The 20,353-nt window shown below is 36.3% G+C and overlaps 1 protein-coding gene across 1 annotated transcript in view; it reads right to left on the reverse strand.

Annotated features, from left to right (window-relative positions):
• NUP133 (nucleoporin 133) overlaps positions 1–20,236 on the reverse strand; it is a 30,191-nt gene extending 9,955 nt beyond the window's left edge. Inside the window, 21 exon segments of the mRNA XM_005423208.3 lie at positions 405–563; positions 2,199–2,332; positions 3,463–3,705; positions 4,649–4,748; positions 5,207–5,329; positions 6,297–6,518; positions 6,605–6,699; positions 8,103–8,266; positions 10,560–10,651; positions 11,392–11,549; positions 12,203–12,350; positions 13,184–13,331; positions 13,910–13,980; positions 14,076–14,231; positions 14,858–15,028; positions 15,417–15,548; positions 17,103–17,210; positions 18,238–18,341; positions 19,137–19,255; positions 19,484–19,541; positions 20,218–20,236. Coding sequence (XP_005423265.2) covers positions 405–563; positions 2,199–2,332; positions 3,463–3,705; positions 4,649–4,748; positions 5,207–5,329; positions 6,297–6,518; positions 6,605–6,699; positions 8,103–8,266; positions 10,560–10,651; positions 11,392–11,549; positions 12,203–12,350; positions 13,184–13,331; positions 13,910–13,980; positions 14,076–14,231; positions 14,858–15,028; positions 15,417–15,548; positions 17,103–17,210; positions 18,238–18,341; positions 19,137–19,255; positions 19,484–19,541; positions 20,218–20,236 — 2,724 coding nt within the window.
• Positions 20,237–20,353: the final 117 nt, after the last annotated feature.

Raw genomic sequence — 20,353 nt, forward strand, 5'->3', positions numbered from 1 at the left:
AAGATGTTAGTCTTGAAAGAGAAGTTTCAGTTTTTCCCTGGCTGGATAATATTATAATGCTATTGATATTCCCTATAAATCCCCAATTCCATCAAAGTCGTGATTGTGTAGCCAAACCAAACTTCCTCAGCAAGAAGTACTAGCCACCAGCCAGGAATGAAAAGCAGCCCTAATTTCCATTACATGGTGCAGTGGTTTACAAGAGATACCAGATGGTGCCTGAAGGGAGGCTTTTGGTACTCCAAAAGTACCAAATTAATTATCTGCCATCTTTCTCCTAACTCACCTGGACAAGCTGCCTTTTGATGGGGAAGAGTCATAACTCAGTAAATTATCTACTTGAATATGTACCTGACCTGTTCAACATGTGGTATTTCCATTTGGCTGTATTTAAGAAACCCCACCTTTTGCAAATCCTGGCTGTTGATGTCATGTAACCAGCTCAGATGTTCATGTGCTTGCAAGAAACTGGCCAGCTGTCCATGCTGAGCAATAGGCTGAGATAACAGCTTTCCTCGCTTTCCTTTTTCCAGATACCAGCGGAACAGGAAATCTGAGAAGTTCTGAACACAACAGAAATATGAACAAAGTTTAAAAGTTACATTTCAGTATCTGGCTTGCCTTCTAAGTGCTTTATAAAATACAATTAGGAAGAAAATAGTAAGAACCTGCTTGACAAAGCCAGACACACACATACATACACACGACAGAAATTACAGTGTTGATAAAAATCCCCCTAAGAGTCCTGATAGAAGGTGTTTAAAGCATTCATGAGCTCTCTGCAACAGATGCTGATAAACACAGAATCCTTCAATTAAAGTGATGGAAGTGCCAAAAGTAAATTTTTCATGTTAATACATATGAACAGGAATCACATCAATCACAATTCTTCTTGTCTCATTTTCAGACCTGTTTCTTTGCCTCCTTTGAAACTCCATACTTACTATTTCCTTTTGTAAACAAGTTTACTTCAGCTGTCACTGTTTTTGAAACATTCCCTCCTACCTACAAATTAACCTGTAACCTTCCTTCTCTCAGGCATTGTTTAAAAAAATCCTTTCTTTTTTTAAAAGAAAAACCATCCCATTTTATCCTCAAAAACTTGAATGTGAAATAACTAATCAGGACTTCTGTTCAAGATTTAATTTAGTATTTTCAGGACAATATTAGAGTAATGCTAAATTTTAATTGCATTAACACTTTAAAAATGAAGTCTGAAGAAGCCATCAATCTGATAGTCTATCCATTATATTTATCTATTCATCTCTACATTTGCCACAGTAATTTCTTTTCCAGAAGTTTAATGTTTCCCCTTTAAAATAAAGCATATGAAGAGGGAAAAAAAAGCTAATTTATCTGGTTTGACAGTCAGGCTGAGTATTTTAAGATGCACTATTTTAAAAATTTGCTATAATTTCTGTCTATTACTGACACTTCTGTTTCTTGTTATTTAAACAATCTTTATGACTCTCTTTACTAGGAAACATGTGGACTACAGGATTTCTCTTTCCCCAATAGTTGTGGAAAGCTAAACAAACTCATCTCACCAATTCTCAAATTAACACCTTTCTGTTCCAGTCCCACACATTTCAAGTAATCTCTACCACCTTTTCCTTAAGCTTTCTAATATTTCAGCACACTTAATTTTTACACTAGATCTTAACAGACAGTGGAAAAACCATCCAACAAATACATAGCAGGACAATGCAAAAAACCCCAAAGCAACAGCCCTACCTTCCTACTCTTCCTAACTGCCCTTATATTAACACATTAATTACTTTTCTATGTATACATTTAACAATTTCATCTCTTTTGGAAATTATCCTCCATTTTGTATTATGTTAGTTTAATAAAACAACAGTGTAATGACAACAGCACCTGAGTGAAGAAATCACAAAATGTTAAGAGTGAGAAAACATGTCTGGGGCACAAAAAGGTCCCATGAAAAGGCACTGCCCATACAGGCAGTATCTTTATTTCTGCTGGCTAGCTTTGCCTTCCCAATGTAAAATACTCCACTGAATATTTTACAGTGAATATCGACTTCAATTTTCCACATTACCCCTGCATGTATACATAATTACATAAGCATTAAAAAAAACAGGAAAAGAAGCCCCAGAAAGAAATAATAAATTTTGCAACATTTCAGGTGCAAACTTATTATAAAACACTGCCTAAAGGAAATAGAAGAGACTTGCCTGATCTGCAAATTGAGTCATGTAGCGTTGTAATCTGGCCTGGTTGTCTGTCTGCTCACACATTTGCACCAGGATATCAAAGTCGCAGTACTTCTCTGCTAAAGCAGCTGCCAACTGGTACTGTCCCAGGGAAACTAAGTAACCAAGAAAAAAGTTTTATCAAACGAGCTCACCTTTGTCTGAGACCAGAAAAATGAAACAAGTTTCAAGTGTTGCTATCGAGGAGATACTCACATTCCCAAAGGAACATTCCCCTCCTGCATAAATCTCCCATGCACACCCGCACTCACAGACCTACCACCTCTGTCCCACAGCATGAGAGGGAAAAAGGGAATACTAAATGGCATCAAGTCTTCTATTTCCTCTGGAAGCTAGTATCATCTGCTATTTGCACTGGGGGAGGCAATTCCACCTGCGACTTAACATCTACAATAACAGCCACTTAGATGCACAAAGCAACAAAGCAGCAGCCATAGGCTTTCAAAAATGAACAGAACAAACAAGGATAATTGGGCTTGCATTGAAGAGAAACTACTTAGAATCTTCCTTTTTGTTCAGTTAAATATGTAAGAGTCAGCGGAAGAATTAGGTCTGTTTGTAAGGAAATATGAACCTTAGATTGAACATAATGATATAAAATGCATTTATAAGCTAATAGAGCCCATGAATGTAGGCAATGATAATTTAAAGGAGTTTTTTCTAAGAATGCTCAAAAATTATCATTAGATTGTTCTACTTATATAATTTACTTCAGTCAAAAAAAGAAATTAAACTTTCCAAAGCCACTAAAATGCATCTACACCAACTTATAGCCATTTCAAAAGGGAACTTTTCTATGGCTTACTCATTCAGGACTTGACCACATGCAACACGGTAAACAATGGGTACGATAATTAAATAATTTGGCTTATTTGGCTTCAAAAAGTAACTATTAATTGATAAACACCAAACAAGCTTTCAGGCATATAGGTTACCCTCAGCTTGCAACAATATAAACATTCAGAATCCATTAACAGGGCTATTTTCAGCCAGGCAGCACAAGATAAACTACCTAGATGTTTAACAAGAGGTACAGGCATGGAGTGTGGTCCTGGATGCTAACTTGTAATCTGCTTTTATTTTGTAATTATCTCATTAAATCATAGACCAGCCATTTGTACTCTGAAAGCAAGTATGTAAAGCAAGCAGAACTCATACACAGATGCCACCTCCTCATCGAATGGACCACTTAATCTTTGCGTTAAAGAACACGGAGAGCACTCACGGAGAGGGGACAAGAGCTCGGATCTCTTCTGGACATATTCCATTTCCACGCTGCTGTAGCGCTCCTGGTCAGCCAGGCGGTCCACGGACTTCAGCTGAGCCACGTAGCCATCCAGGAAGCAATCCAGCAGTGCCACCAGCTGCTCGGCCAGCATGCTGCGGAGGTTGCTGTCCACCTGGGGATACACCACCTTCAGGATGGTGCCGTGCTGCCGTGCTATAGCCGCGCGGAGGCTGCTGGAGGCTGGGGAAAACAACACAGGGAACATTAAAGCAATAATCCAATCACCACAGCAATATGTGGCAAAGTGAAAGAAAAACATTACTAAGCATAATAAAAAAAAACAAGGAAAAAAAGCCAATAAATCAAAGTAATACCACCATCATTTCACCCCCAGCAATAAACAACTGCTCCCATCTACTTCTACATATCAAACTGAGCCCAACTAAAAGCCTGAACTATGCAGATTCATGCTACCAGCTACCAATATCAGCTCTTTTTTCAGAAGAAAATAATTACTTGCACTATTTCTAAGCAAAGTAAGAGAATACACACAAGAAAATGGCAACTTCTGTTAACCTGATTTAAATACTTTGTCATCAAAACACAGGATCAAAAGAGTTTGCATGGGTCTTGCTTTTGCGAGGAGGAATAAGGATTTCAAGACTTCTGTCTTAGAAGCACTAAACAAAAGTGTTTTACATGGAGAAGCTACAAGGAAGCTCAAGCATCAATTGGAAAGTGCCTGCTTCTGAGACCATTTGTTCTGATAGCTTTACACAATATTAAATCACCAAACAAAACAACATTTCTGCAAGCAGAGTATCTTCAGTCCTTTTAAAACAGCTATGGATCACATTTTATGATTTATTTTAATGTTATGTATCCCGCAGATCTGCCAACCAGAAGCAACGCATTAAAAAAATCTATAAAAATTCTAAAACTAGTTTTCTTTCCCAAATTTGGAGTTTTATACCCAAATCTGAAATGCAAGTTTTAAAAACGCATCATCAGTACTGGACAAACTAAGAGTTCATTGATTCATCCCATTTCATTCCCCAAATGAAAACTTCGTTTTCACTTACTGTCACTGATAACACTGTAGTAGCTTTTAACAGAAAGTTTAAAATCCAGACAGAAATTCATGTGTTCTGAAACTTATGAACTTGTAATAGTATTTTCTCACCTGTCCATGGAATATATTCAGGTTCTCTTTCTGGAAGTTCTCCTGTTTTATATAAAGAGGCTCTAGACTGACGATACTGACAGGCAGCTTGTAGCATATCCTATTGAAAGGTAAGGATGTCAGTATTTTAAAGTTTACCTCAGTATACACAGACCACAGAAGAGGCTGTCTTTTGTAATTCTGAAATGTTCCTTCAATACCCACATTATTTCTACACCACTTTCTCAGTTGGACAGAAGGGGACATATTGACTGAGCAAGAAACCTCAGTGCTCAAACACAAGCTCTTCACTCTTTGCTACATATTCATGACTTCACAACTTCCAACAAAGCTGCAACTTCTCAAATTATCTTTAACAGTGGCTCAGGAGGAAAGGGAACATCCCTAATTCTGCCCAAGGCTGTCTTTTCCTTCCTGCTTTATTTGGACATGTGAAAAGCACATTCATTTTTCTTCACAGGTCAGTAATTCGGATGAGCTGCACTCAACTTGTTCCCTTGTTCTGTGCCCTCTGATGCTTATCTTCCCACAAACATCTTGGTTAAGGCAGTTCTGTACCTTAATGATGTTGTTCACATTGACAACTATCTGGGCCCACTCAATTGATTCAATAGGCATGTCTTTCAGGATTTGCTCCTCCTCTTCTAATAAGCATTCAAAGATGGAATCTATCTGGGATACCTTGAAGACAGAAAGAAAAGTTACATTGAACACAAACATGTTCACTATCAGCTGACACCTGAAAGCCAAGAGCTATATAGAAAATAAGTACATTAGTATAAACCACATAAATAGCCAAAAATATCAACTAACCTAATGCATAATGATAATCAGCTTATGGGTCATCCAATACTTAAAACTACAAAAAACACCTTCTTTCTGGACTTATATCTGAAAGGAAAAGGAAAAAATCCTCACTTCTGAAGACAACTCCATACACTTCCATTAAGCATATTCCTCCATCATCTTCTGGAATATTTGGCAGCAGAATCTTTGTTACATAAAGTATACTGGATAACATATCTGCTTTAAAATAGCAGACTATTATTTCTATTTTCTTTTATATTTATTTTTCTCCCTTAGCAACTATTGTTCTCTGCAGTAAAAAACTTCCTAAAAATAAATGTTTTGTGCATAGTTCTTCTTAAGAAGGAAGAAAGAAATAAAGACAGAGCACTTGACTGGAACGCAGCATAAACGGAGAACTAACTTAGCTTGACTAATGTTAGAGAGGACAAAAATTGTAAGTGACTGAACTTATAATTTCATCCAGGACAGCTCATCAAAGCAGCTCTCCTGTCTGGAAAGCTTCATAATCTTCAGTTCATCCCTTAAATATTATAATTTAGCATGCATCTTCTAATGTGTCAGAGAATTTTTCATTGCTTATCCATGTTGGGTAGTTGGAAATTGTAACTTCTGCTACATAAAATTTGTCAGAAATTGTGTTTCAGCTACAGACACAAAAAAGTACATACACCAAAGTGAGGAAAATACTACCACATTATCCCTATTTAAAGGGTAGTTGTGTAAAGCTGAATTGATTTTTACAGTTTTACAGGGAAAAGTTTCAAAGTGTATTTCAAAGCACAGAAACATTTACTAAGTGCAAGGCTATACAGTAATTCAGGAAGGACAGGTTTCTTACCTCTCTGAAGAACACATCAGCAGGGGTAAGGCTTGGTGGAACATCACATTCCCTTTTGTTCAATGCAATCAGTATAGCAGCATTCACCAGCTCAGGCAGCCTGGAGTGGTGATTCTTGAGAACAATAGCTGCTGCCAGTTTCTCTGCGTGTTCACAGAGCAGCAGTCGGCCTCTTTCTTTTTCTGCAGAAATTTTTTATTAAAAAACACCAAAACAAAACACCTCATGCACTTTAAACAGTGTTCTAGAGGAATCAAGACAAAGTAATAAACTGTGTGTGCTGATACTGTAAGAACAGTAGGACTTACCTGATGAAGAAACTCAATGAAGAACGAGTGTGCTTTTGTCTTATCCTCTAGCTGATGAAGAAGAATGAGAGATGTGTTGCTGAAACCAGCTGCTTCTAAAAAAGGTAAAATCCTAGGTCAGAGCACTTGATATCTTAATTTCTGGATGTTTTGTGCCTCTGAGATAAACTAATCTGTCAATTTTTATAGCGGTACCACACTGGTACTTTTTACAATGTATGCACACACATTTATATACTGCTCACGATGCTATTTTAGTCTGTCTTTTTCAACTCTATCATGGCTGAAGAAAAGCTTTTAGAAGAAATAAAGTATCTTTAGATCAGTACTATTCTGAAATATTCAATTCATTATGCTGCTAAAATAGCAGCTCACGAGCATATTCTAGTTTTAGTAGGATTCAGACTCATTTTTATCCTTGTGGTGGACTAGCTATTGCTAAATTTATTATGCATTAGACCACAGCTACTAGAAGCTACAGTGTTAGCAGGCTCTAGTCTATTTGATAGATCTAATTGTCTCTGCATCCAGATTTTTTGTACAAACTAAGTGTGCTTATAATATCAAGACAAAAAACTTGGAAGAGCTATCACTGAGCAAACTTAGCAAGATGATTTCCAAGAAGCTATCAATTTTCATTTCTGGCTTTAGTCAGGAATAAGCACAGGCAGGCTGCCAAATTAAAGATGATTCAGAAAATAGTGAGGATGTGATGCCTAACAATTTCCAACAGGCTGCCCTACACGAACAACAAAACATCATCCAACTGTAACTATTTACATGAACTTTCAAATTAAGCCTCTACTCTGTAACTGGCAGCTACTGCCTAGAGGTTTGAGGCCCCTTTAAAATTAAAACTTGTAAGAGACACCAACACGTGAACAAAGAAGTTTCTTGCTGAAAACATGTCTGCTTTAATCCTTTCCGTACAACAAATACCCATAAACCAATTTCTCTAGTCCTCTTTCAGGCAGATATAAATACCAAAGCCCCAGAGAAACACCAGTTCACTCTACCCAGAATCCAAGGTGAACAGAAGCTGTGCAGTCACACTGACAAAGGGACTAAGAATGAACAAATAAGCTCTTTCTCACAACACATCTATTTTTTGGAAAATTATTCAAAATTACACAAGGCATCATGGAAATACTAGAGTAGCACCACCTGATCCTTGCACAAAATACCCTTCTCAGAAATATTTTTTCCTTGATGTTTCTGCTTACTGTATGAAGTCAAGAACTAATCACAGCAGACTGCAAGCTTATCTGGTAATATCAAAAGATGCATCTTTAAGTCTTTCTGGAAATGTATCTAGTGGTGATAGAGGGCAAGGGACACTTATGCCTTCCTTGCAAAGCTTAAAATATAATGTTCTCTAGAATATTATAGAAACTACTTCAGAAAAAACAACAACAACAAATAAAACCAAATAACAACAGCAAAACAAACAAACAAAACCACAAACCAAAAAGCTCAAAAACCAACATGTTATATTTACCTTCAGGTACAGATTCAGCCCATCTTGGATCAGAGGCAGGGTAATCATCCATTAAGTCCCCACTGATCTGAGTCACTGCTCTATCCAGCTCAGCATCAGATTCCAAATCTGCATTACTTGGAAAGAGCTCCATTACCGTGCTTTGTGCATTGACTATATCTTTCCTGAAATAAATGAAACAAAATACGCTAAATAAAATCAACCAACAGGATCATAGAGAAAAAACCCCTCAGTTAACAGGATTTTCTGATACACTTTTTGTGAAGCTTTTTAGATTATATACATCAAGCATTTTTTGAACTCTCTCTAAACTAACTGTGGATAAAAGGTACTCCAATTCTTTAAAAGCAAGAAGGCCGCACAACTTATCAATCAAAAAAGCACAAGCAAGGAGTCAAGGCACACTTTTTATTACTACCTCTATTATTATTATTCAAGAGAAAAGACTCATCACATAGAGCTAAGCCTGGATGTATCTAGTAGTTAAGTCACTAAATTTCTATTGCTTGCTTTACAATTTTCTCATTTTCTCAATCATTCCCACTAATGGCAATAGAGGGGAAGCTCATAAAAGCTCAGGAAAATGCTTCAGCAAATATAATGCATTATTTTTATTTCCTATCATTTCAAAGAATCCTCTCTTATTCATATCAGTAAGTCAAAGAGTAAGAAGCAACCAAACACAGACCTTCAAGGCATGAAGTTGTACTTCTGTGTAAGAATTATGCAATATACACAAAACCCAGGGATTTGATTTTGTGACTAAAAAATTATAGTGTTCTGATTGAGAAGGGATATTGTCAGTCCAACATTGGATGTATTTATATTTTTAATGAAATTTTCAGTTTGAACATTTAAATGACCAAGATGTCCACGAATTAAAAAAAAACAACAAAACAACACAGCAGTGCGTCCAGAAACTGCACAAAGGTAAACTAAAACAAAGGATACTTTTGAAAAACTGGAATAAACTGAATCTTCTATTAAAAAAGAAAGTCCCATCTTTACTACCCAGCAGGATGTGTTTCTAAGGAAATTACATGGGACTTTATTAGCTCCTTCTAATCATTAAGTGCCCTGAAAAAATGTCAATTTGATCTTTCCATAGAGTTTCCTATCCCCTCTAAAGATTACCAGGTCTACAAAGCTGCCAGAGTTCACTGCACAGCTGGTACACTTTACACCTCCAGCGGCTGCACAACCTTCCATTATTTGGTCTGCATCAACTCACTGGCCATCTGGACAGGCCACTGCTACATCTGTTCAGAGGAAGACTGCTCCATTCATTTTACCAGACTATTTTTTTTCTGGAAAAAAATTCAGAATAACTACTATATACATAAAATTATTATTTTCTTCTAGTTTCATAAATATAACCCAGATTTTTATTGAAATAACTTCCAAATAACTTTCATACTGTTTCACACTGTTTTCCTTACTACCTCCCACTTCCTTCTGTTTCCAACCCCCTTGTACACATCCTCAATGACACTGCTTGTTAACTGTGCTCTCAGACCACAACTACTCCAGCCATGTTCAGTAGTTTCTGTTTAATGACACTTCTGAACACAAGCAGAATTTGTGTAAATTCTATGCCTGTTTACAGATCTTGTATTGGTATCCTTTATTCTCTGTACCTAATCCCCTTCATTATTTTTTACCTCATGTGAAGTTCTATGGCAAAAGCACTCCTACCCTCTTCTCATCTTGAACCTGTTCTTTCCAAGTTCTAAGACTCTTTAAGGAGATTAGTCCTAAGAGGGTGTGTGGGTTGTTTGCTTTGCTTTTTAAATACATAAATATTGACAACAATCCCCTCTAAATATAATTAATCTAAGCCTACAGATGTGTTTATCTTCTTTCTCCTTTTCCTTCTTTGTTTACATCACTCATCTCAACATCAAACCTGGCAGGAGCATCACATGCCTCCCCACACTCCAACTGATTTAATCAGGATAGTTTGACAAACAGGGTATTTTGTTCCACTAATTCTTCCATATCAGTCAATCTGGAAAAAAATCATCATCCTGCCCAAAGTCTGCCATACCAATTATCCTTCATAGCCATAAGTACACTCAAAAGTATTACTGAAAACAGCCAGGCAAATAAAAATGAGGACAAAAAAGTTTCTTCAACAACAAAACAACACTTACTAAAGAATAAGTAAGTCAAAATGCAAAACTGAAAGTTGTTTCACTGGCACAAACGTACCCCTAGAATTTACACAGAGCAAGTGACAAGTGATTGAGATTACAGAAGTCTGCTACTTTCGAGCACATATCCCTTCTACACTGGCCCAAGGTGCATTTAATGCTTTCTTAATAAAGATGTGTGTCGTTAAAAAAGCTGCAACTAAAATAGCAAAGGAATATCCTAACCAAGACAATCTCTTACTCAAATACCAGAGCGCCTTCAAGCACAGCAAATAAAGTCTCAAAAATGAAGTGCAATTTCTACCTGCAGTACTGTAGAAAAGCAGCTTTCAATAATTTGGTTTTATCTTCTTGAGCTATAACTTCTAGCCTACCAGTTGCATCAAATGCCGGACTCTGAAAATGAAAAATAAAAACTTCAGCTGCAAGACAAATAATAATCTTCTTTATGAAATAAAAATAATTTTTTCAAGTAGTAATGTCACAGATTTAAAATACAATTACCACTGGAATTACACCAGTTGTGTTTAGTACGTCAAACATAAACCTCTAAGATACATTATAATGGAAGTGACACAGAGGTTTGACCAAAATTCACACCATCTGCAAAGGAACTTACACCAACTTACTCTGCCCATCTGATTTTTAATGAAAATTATTTGAAGATTGAAACACACCATGTTTGACAGGATTCAAAAGGTATTCCTGAGTACTATCACCACAAAAACAGTTTAACTGTAGACAAACTAAACTAGAAACTAGTTTGTTAAGAAAAACAGTTTCATCAGCTCAATCACACAAAGGACTTCCACTAAAATACCAGCTAATAGTAACAACTGATTATAGTGTTATATTAGGCCTAGTGATTGACAGCAACACACCTATAAGGAAAAAATGCAAATTTCATGGAAATCTCAACTGTGAAACAAACAACACCAAAAAATACTACTCAAACTGGCAGATGCAAAAATTTTTGTTTTGAAAACTGCTTTCATTACAAGTGTTTGAGTCTCTATTAAAAAAAAAAAGTTTTAAACCCAAACAAGCCAGGATTTCCACAATGAAAACTCAAAAGTGACATAAAAAACCACTTTATTTGTACCCTGTTTTCAACCAGACAAGCAAATAACCATTACCTCGCTTCTTGGTCCAGCAATAGAAGAGGACAAGGCATCTTCAAGGTCTTCAGGAAGCACAGAAATATTTTCCCTGGACAAGATAGTGACAAGTCCACTTTTTTTGGCAAAGAAGATGGGAAGGCTATTACAGGAACCTGCTCCTAAAATACTATCTCCTAAAATAAGGAGAGGGGGAAAAAAAGCAAGCACATAATTACCACTTTATTTAAAGGCCAAAACCTAAGAGTTTCATAAACAATTATTGCCTTTTGTCATTAATAAACCAACGGTAATTGGTAACTGCACCTGACTTAGAAAAATTGTGGAACTATTTGCTACCCTAGATGTAGACTTCCAGATACTGCAAGTGTTAAAAAAAAAAAAGGGAAGAAAAGAGAAGAAACAAGGAAAAAAATTCAAGATTCATTTAATTCAAATTCTACCTAAGGACTGATGCTCCTTCTGTACTTCAAAACACCTCTGAAGGTCATGGATGACATACCTAGAGACATCTGGCACTGAATTAACTTCAAGGAAAAATATCAACCCACAGTGCACGTTAAGAAAGAGAAAAACCAAGGAAAAAGACCCACAAGCAAAACTTTCCATCCTTTCGTATACCAAGAACAGGGATTTGCTTCATTTTGATTTGAAACTCCATAGAGTAACAACGTGACTGGCTGTCACATCAGCACTTCTCCATATACCCAAGAGACAATCTCACCTTGAAACATTTAATACAACACTGCTCTCTGAGATATCTAAATACTGTAAAAATATTGAATTAAGAGGTACCAACAAAATGTGATTTCCCTCCACAGCAAGTTACCTTGTATGCCAAATATGATTTTTTCCTGTGGTAAGGAAACTCTGCCAGTTCCAGTGGAACAAGCAAACACTTCATCTTCCTTGTAAAGGTAAGCAGCATGGCTGAAGAAATCTGGGACTACCAGGCAGCACAACACTTCATCTTCTGACTGAAAATGTTGAATACAAACAATATCACATGTGTAATCAATCCCTTAAACGTTTAAAATTTTACATGCTAAAAATTTGCTGCCTGAACTTGCTAAAAATGCTGCCTGAAGTTGTTTTACTTTTTAACAATGAGGCATGGATGTAACTTACAACCTAAAAAAACAAATAATATCACTTTTAATTAGCCCTAAAATTTTAGATCCTGTTTTTTTCCCCTTCCATATGCATTATATTCTTGCTAATTTCACATGGAGAGGTAAGTAAACAGATCAATTATTCAACAGTTTTCACACTCTTCTTCTACCTTTTAGCTTTAAGATGCCATTACAGGCAGTGGGGAGAGAGTGGAAGAAGTTTACCAAAGCAATCTAATCCCCAGGTTTATGCTTCCAGAAGACACAGTACAGACAATGTACTCCACACACAACCAATGCGTCCTCCCCTCTGAGCAAGCCAGCTGCACAGCAAGGACCAAAAAACAGATCTCATAATTCCTTGTCCCACAACAAGAGTGTCAGAGTTTGAGATCTGTTCTAAACGGATTACAAGAGCATATGATAAAATCACTCTGTAGAAACTTTCAAAGACAGCACAAAAATTAAAATAAATCAGATTACACTTACTATACTTATTTTTGACGGTTTTATCTTATAACTTAAAATGCAAAGCATAAACTTTACATACAGTTAGTATTAAACATTAAGAGATGCTGGTACACATTTTCCTCAGAGTATTACAAATACATACTTCCAAAGGAAACTGATTTTCCTTTAGACAAAAACCTGACACTGAACTTAATCTTAAATCGGTATCAGAACCTCCACTAGCATACCTGAAAAGTTGGATTATACTGTGTGACCTCCACAACAACATCATCAGACATCTGACAGCCTTTATCTTCTACTGTTATCAGAGTGTAGTAGACAAGACATGGACGATCTCCAGGATGCCATGCTGCAGCGAGTATGACCAGCCCATCACTATTCAACAACAGATACCACACCATTGAGAGATGATTATTACATAACTTTACTTGCTCAAAAATTATCACTCAAAACAAAAAAGTTTTCTAACTACAATCTCAACTAGATATTGTTCAATCTTTTATTCTTTTAGAAAGAAAAACTATGCTTTTTGTTCTTCCAAGTTGCTTTATTAACAGTATTCACATTGCAGTACAAAACTGAACCAAGACAATTGTAATTTCATGTAATTAAATCAAATGCAAGAGATACTAAATTCTCTGCATCTGCTGGAACAAGTTACAGTTGCTTATTTTTTATCTTTGTAAAATCCAGACAAAATAAATATACAATCTTCATAAAATGACACGAAAAAAAGTAAAGGGAATTATTATCAGGTAAAGATTTGTACTGCTAAAAAGATAATAGCATGAAATATAGGATAACCTAATTACCTAATATAAAGTGCTTATTTTATCAACAGTTCCACTCCAGTAAAATTAAATTGCAATTCCTCACATGAAATTTTTGCAGGTAAACAGAACAGATTAATCTCATTAAGGAAGGTCTTACCAGATGCAAGTGCACTTCCTTACCGATTCTGTTGCAAATCCATGTATTGTATATTTACTCCTCCTTTAATATCTTCATAGTTACTTTCAGATCCCTAAAAAAAGAAATATATCTGTTGTGTAACTGAATAAAAACAGGCTATCAATTAAAACAAACACACTGACCCTTTCCAGCTGGGCTGGCTCTTACCCAAATTGCATCTGTAATATGTTCTTTCAGGATCCTGTTGATATCCCAGCTGAGAATGTAACGTTCTGATGAATCATCGATCTCCCATTTGTTTAGATTTGAACTTGTTAGCATGTAAAAGCTTGACCTCTCTCTATCCCAAAGAACACTAGAAATCTGCATTTAAAAAAATGAAAAAGCTAAAAAAGTTAAAGGAAAGCCTGAATATTTGGGTAGAATAATCTGTATCACCCTCAGTCCACAAAGAGTCACTTCCTTGGACAATCTACAAAAGTTGCACTCAGGAAGAGCATTATGATAACTTCCAAGAGAAGTCTTATTTTATAGATAAAAGAACATCCACACTAAAATACATTTCTTGTACTTCCTGCCAATTTCTGTGGAGTTCACTGACAAAACTCAAGCCAATCATCAACCCTTGGCAGTGCTAAATCAGAAAAGAAGAATTACAGGGTGGTTTCTTCAATTAGTAACGAGGCTATCACTAGAAAGAGGCAGGACATGCAACCATTGTATGTTCCCCGGAAAGGACTACTATTCCAAAGTCGCCTTTTATTCAGAGCTAAAGAGTAAACCAGCATTTGCCTTCACAAAACATAAAGATTTATTTGGTATCTGTTTTTATTCCAAATTTCAAAGAAATATAAGTAACATAAATAAGCTGAGTGAGTCATGTCTTTTGTCATCATACATCTTTATACAATCTTTTCTTTTTCCTTTCTTAAAGACAGGCTAGAAATTACAAAGAGAAATTAAAGAAGATTAATGTTTCTCAAGCTTACCACTGCATCACTTCCAGGAGATAATATACCCAGGAAAGAAGAAACCTTTCTACCAATTCCAGAAAACATGCCCTGCCCCTGTGGCAGGGCATGTTGATGAATCTTGCCAGAACTATCAGGTATCAACCGGACTAGTTGACCTCTGGAAGATGATAAAATAAAGCTTCCCCCCTAACAAAAAGAGAAAGCAACTACATTAAAAAAACTTCAAATCACATTCTAGAAAACTCTACTGTCAGCTAAAATGCCTTATGACAGCTCATATGGGTAAATGCTGAACAAGACACAAGGCATCCTTAGAAAAAGACAAACATCTCACAGGTACTTAGCACTGCAGAGACTCATTTTCTTAACTTTATGTAACATTTTTATCTATGAAACTCAATTTCAGTTAAAAAACAGAACTAAACTCTCACATAATCCTTGGAATCTAATGACAAAAAATAGTGTTACCTTCACCACATTTATTGCAGATTTAAGACTAATAAAGTAGAGCATGCTTTTCCATCTTTAGATTAGGAATAAAACCGGTATTTTAATAAAAATCATACAGTTTTACCTTTACTGCTGTGAGGAAACTGCACAGAGAGCCTCCAAAGTCTGTGAAAGTGTCTGTATAGGATCCTTCATGTGCAAGATTGGGCCAGTAGCGCACAGAACCTTCACTGGTAGCAACCATTATTGCCAGAGACTTTAAGTGAAAAAGCAATTAAGAGAACAGGCAAGATGATGATGATGACGATAATAATATTAAATCAGACTGCAGCTCTAACTTAACTTATTTTACACATCAAGACTGTGGGTGACAAAGACACAAGAAAGTAGCAAATACACATGGATGCACACTGATAGACCTGGAACTGAATCACAAAAATATTCTGAAGCACAACTTAATTAATGCAGGGAATATTATACACATTTATTTTCCTAATGAATACTTTCTACTGGTTCTTGTTCCTGATAATTCAGGGTCTGCTGCTGAAATGCAAACAAAATTTACAGTTGTAAAACAGAAAAGGGCCTATGGAGAATTTCAGATGCCAAGAGCTAAAAGCTACTATAGAAGGCTTCAAATACAGACTATAATTTAGCAAAGAATCTGCTCTAGTGTCTTTAAGAGAAATATCAAATCACATGGCAGCTCTTCTTTTCAAAGGCATAGGCCTACAATGTAACTCAGGAAATCACAGATACCAAAATAAAAGTGTGAAGCAAGAGACTGTTAGAGATTTAGAGAAAAGCATTGTATTTATCAACTGGTTGTCAAAAAAAAGTAAAAATCACAGAACAGTAGAAAAACTGTAGCTGGGAGTTGTTGTAGAGCTCCTTGGCGTTTTCTAACCAATTTTTTACTAGACATTGACTTTCAGTTCACAAGTTAAAGAATGGTGAAATCAAAAACTATAATAAAGCTTTAGGGTTAGGTGTATTACTTCCTCTTAAAATAAGTCCAAACATTTCAGGTTTCATGAGATAATCCCAAAAAACTAAGATTGCATTTTATCATCTGGAAGAGTAACACATCAACAAATCAAAAGAAAAGATCGTATTACATATTCTGTGCTGCTGCTTACTTCCAAACACAGCTTCTTGGCCAGTTTTATCAGAGCATCACACATATTAACTGAAATCTAAGCTGAAAGTGAGAGGTTCTTTTCATGAATGATAGTAACAGACACATTAGCACACTTTCAGAACACAACTGATCTTCGAACCTCACCCTCTAATACAGTAACTCAGGCAAAACACCACTTAGGAAACCAATCAGTCAAGACAGATTAAGCCTGTCCTTCCAGTGTCAAATTCCTTACAGAGAGCAGCCAAGGGAGGGTGCTGGGGTTTGCCTCTCATCTATGGATACTGGGAATTAATCCACAGAACAATTTTTTCAGCCACCAATTAAACTGCACTTGGTCAGACCCCATTTTGATTGCCCTGGTGTTTGTTAACAAAACACCTCTGAGTTTACTGCATTGTTGTTTGCTATGAAAGCATCTCAAGTAATCCTTAGAAAAACTATTATTAATCTGATCCTACAGGATGCACAAGGTGCAATTTAACAGGACTAGCAGAAGTGTGTTTAGTCCAAAGGTATTTACTGCCAACTATCAATCCTGACCTTTTGAATAGATAGCATACCATCAAATGTTTTCAAATACTTTGAATATATCCTTTTGACAAGAAAGGATATATTCAAAGTTATTCTTAAGGCACTTTTAAACACTAAAATTTAAAATTTGGTCACCTGAAGAGAAGGTGCTTCACCTGAAGAATTGAGACAAGATATAGCTGCTAAACTAGAACTCCATTGGAAGTCACTGGGTGGCAGCTGCAATTCCTTGCACAGAGATAACTGGAAGAAAGAAAGAGATGTCATAATAAATAGGTGACTGGAAGAACTTATTCCTCTGCCACAAAATCTTTGGACTTTTTGACCCTGCTAAAAACTACATTTCAACTAAGTCAGACTCAGTGTAAGGGAACCAAAAAAAGTCATGAAACAATTTCAACAAGGTTGTCACAACCAAAAAACAGCTAAAAACCATCTTCAAATTTTCAAATATCACTGGTTTTCTTTAGTTATTTCTGAGTGTTTCTCACAACACTACAATATTGGATTATTTGACCATTCCCTAATGTAATATTAAAAAAAATTAAACTAGAAATGGTTGGGAGAACTTACTAAGTACTAACAGGGTAGAGAGGGGAAACACTTCCCACTCCCCTACGTCCTTGAATTTAAACAACCAGAAAAATTTTAATCCCTTGAAAAATCTCTTCTGGTGCTAGAATGTGTACCTGACACTCCCCTGTAAGTGCAGGACCTGTATAATGAACATACATTGTCCTGTTTGAAAGAAACTGATTTTCTAACTTTGATTTTGTTTCTCTCCGACCATCACTGAAATGATGCTGAAAGAAATACTGCCGAGAGGGGATACAAAAATTCTTGACCTTAGAAATCTAGGTGAAACATATATTCAGTACCTCGGAAATTAACCGTGTTTTTGGGGCTTGTTGCAAATTGAAAATTGGTCCCAGAATAATCTAAACCAATCCATAACATATCAACTAGATTTTAATTATCAGAATAAGCTTAATCAAGTCTATCTAACTTAAGAGCCACATCCATTAAAAGATAAAGAATTAACCTTAGTGCCAAGGTGACAATTAAAACTGAAGAGAGGAATATAAAAATTATAAGCTCTCTCAAAAGCTTGAGTTTCAGTTACTGTTGTTAGCATGACTTCATATCAATCCTGCTGCTTTTGGGGGAAACCAGACAAACTCCAGCTGAAAAAAACCCCCAACCTCATAACTGCATGACCACAGTTGAAACAGCAAAAAATATAGACTTTCCATCTTGACTCTTTAGTTACCTTAGCTACTGCAGATTGACCAATCTTCCAAATAATCAGCCTCTCCTTATGAACTAGCCAGGCCCATCCACTTTCATCCACTTGAACACTCAGCTGGTCATCAGCTACATAAAAAAGTAACTTCTTTAAAGCATTCAGATTTTTAAAACACTGCAGAGTAACATTTAAACCAATAAACTTTCATTCTTATATGACAATAAGAAATATTTTCTATTAAACTAGTTTTCATGTTAGAATTTCCGTCTATGTGATTAACATAAATTACTACATCTAGTTTAAAAATCCACTTGATAAGCCCTCAAGCTTTGAGAATGAAAAGACAACCCCAAAACCCATTTCCATGTATTTAGAGCAGGCTATAATAGCTTTGTAAATCACTCAACAATTTTAACATAATTTTTAAGATACATATTTGGTTCCTTTTGTATCTACTATAAAGGAAAAACTTATCCACAGAGAAAAAATTGTTCAGGAGACCAATTTCTGGAACTCAGGGAAAGGTATGTATCACTAGGGATACAAACCTTTGGAAGAGATAACAAATGGGAATTGAAATAAAGAAAAATATTAAGCATCCACTCTAGGACATAGCAAAATCAAAACAAGCAAAAAAGGTAATGAAGAACCAATAAGTAAAAGCTACTAAAAACCTACTATTAGCTTTCCTTATACCCTTATTTTTTCACAATAAATTGCATAAGCAGCACCTGAAGGGTATTTTCATGCATTCACACCCATATGGGCATTATTATAATTATTGTTACAGAGATAACCAGGTTGGATTCAAAGCAAGGCACACATTTTAGCTTCCCCTGTAAAGTCAGCATTTCAATGGCAATGATGCGTTAAGAATTCTCTCACCTGTCAATTTTCATGGGGAAAATAACATAAATTCTTACCATCAGCCTTCTTCAGGGCTTCCATAACCTTAACAGGCAGAGAGGATCCAAAAGCCTTAACATCATAGTTAATAGTCTCAGTTCCTGTAGGAAGCTGGATAACTCTAGTAGGAGTCGCTCTTAAACAAAACAAAAAGTTACAATTAACTTTTTATTGCTTATTCATCAGTTGCAGCAGGCATTTACTTCATGAGTATCTATTTAGAAACAGATTTATGTAAAATAAACATGCTTTCTCTGGGAACACCACCTAGAGCAATAATTTGGTGGCTTCCTTACAAGTCGCTAGCTGTCATTAAATTCTTTATTTTTAAAGAACTGACTTTGAATATGCATTATTAACTGACTTTGAATATGCTCCACCAGCAACAAAATCACTGTTCAACTTCTCTACACTCTGTTTATCTACAGAATAAAGACATTCACAATGTCAGCAGAAGCTCTCCCTTGACTGCAGGGACTACTTCCACCCCTAGCACTGGCACTGCAGGGCAGCACACACTGAACAACACTTTAAACAGCCACGGCAGCTCGGATCCAACAGCACTTCTGCCACCCTTAGCTTGCTCTGGAGACTGCATTTCCTACCATTTATAAAAGCAGCTTTGCATCTTTCCCCACCTCCTCTCTCTGGAACAGCACAGGTCTGTGTTGTCTTCTGAACACAACGAGGTGGGCAAATTTCTCTGCTTTTACAAGTTAATGCCCTCTTTTTATTTCTCCTCACAATGATGCCTCAGACCTCCCTGCGTGAAACGGCAAAAGCTGATTCATAGCTAGTGGACAATCCTTGCACTCAGTTAGCAAAAATTATTAAGCAGGTTTGAAGTAAAAGCTCCCCAAAACTGAACATGGGCAATCCTTTTTATCTCAACTACACAACAAAGAGCTGCTCCCAAGAAAAGAGATTATGTAGCCTGAAACTGCTCTGGGGCTCATGCCGTATCTCAGTTTTGATCCGTATGGAAAGGAGAAGAGAGGGGAAGAAGCTGGGGAGAGGGGCGGCTGTGAAATGCCTGAACTTTGACTGTTTTATCTTCCTTATAAATACGGAAGTTCTTATAATTTTCATATATCATACTTGTATCACACAGGGACATATCTGAGGAACCCGCGAATTCAAAACCTAGTAAGAGGTATTCATAACGCCGAACACGTGATGCCGTACGTGTACCGCTTTAATATACAGTACTGTAATGTACCCCACACTGGCTCTG

Source organism: Geospiza fortis, unplaced genomic scaffold (genome assembly GCF_000277835.1).
Source record: "Geospiza fortis unplaced genomic scaffold, GeoFor_1.0 scaffold381, whole genome shotgun sequence".
Taxonomy (NCBI): Eukaryota; Metazoa; Chordata; class Aves; order Passeriformes; family Thraupidae; genus Geospiza; species Geospiza fortis.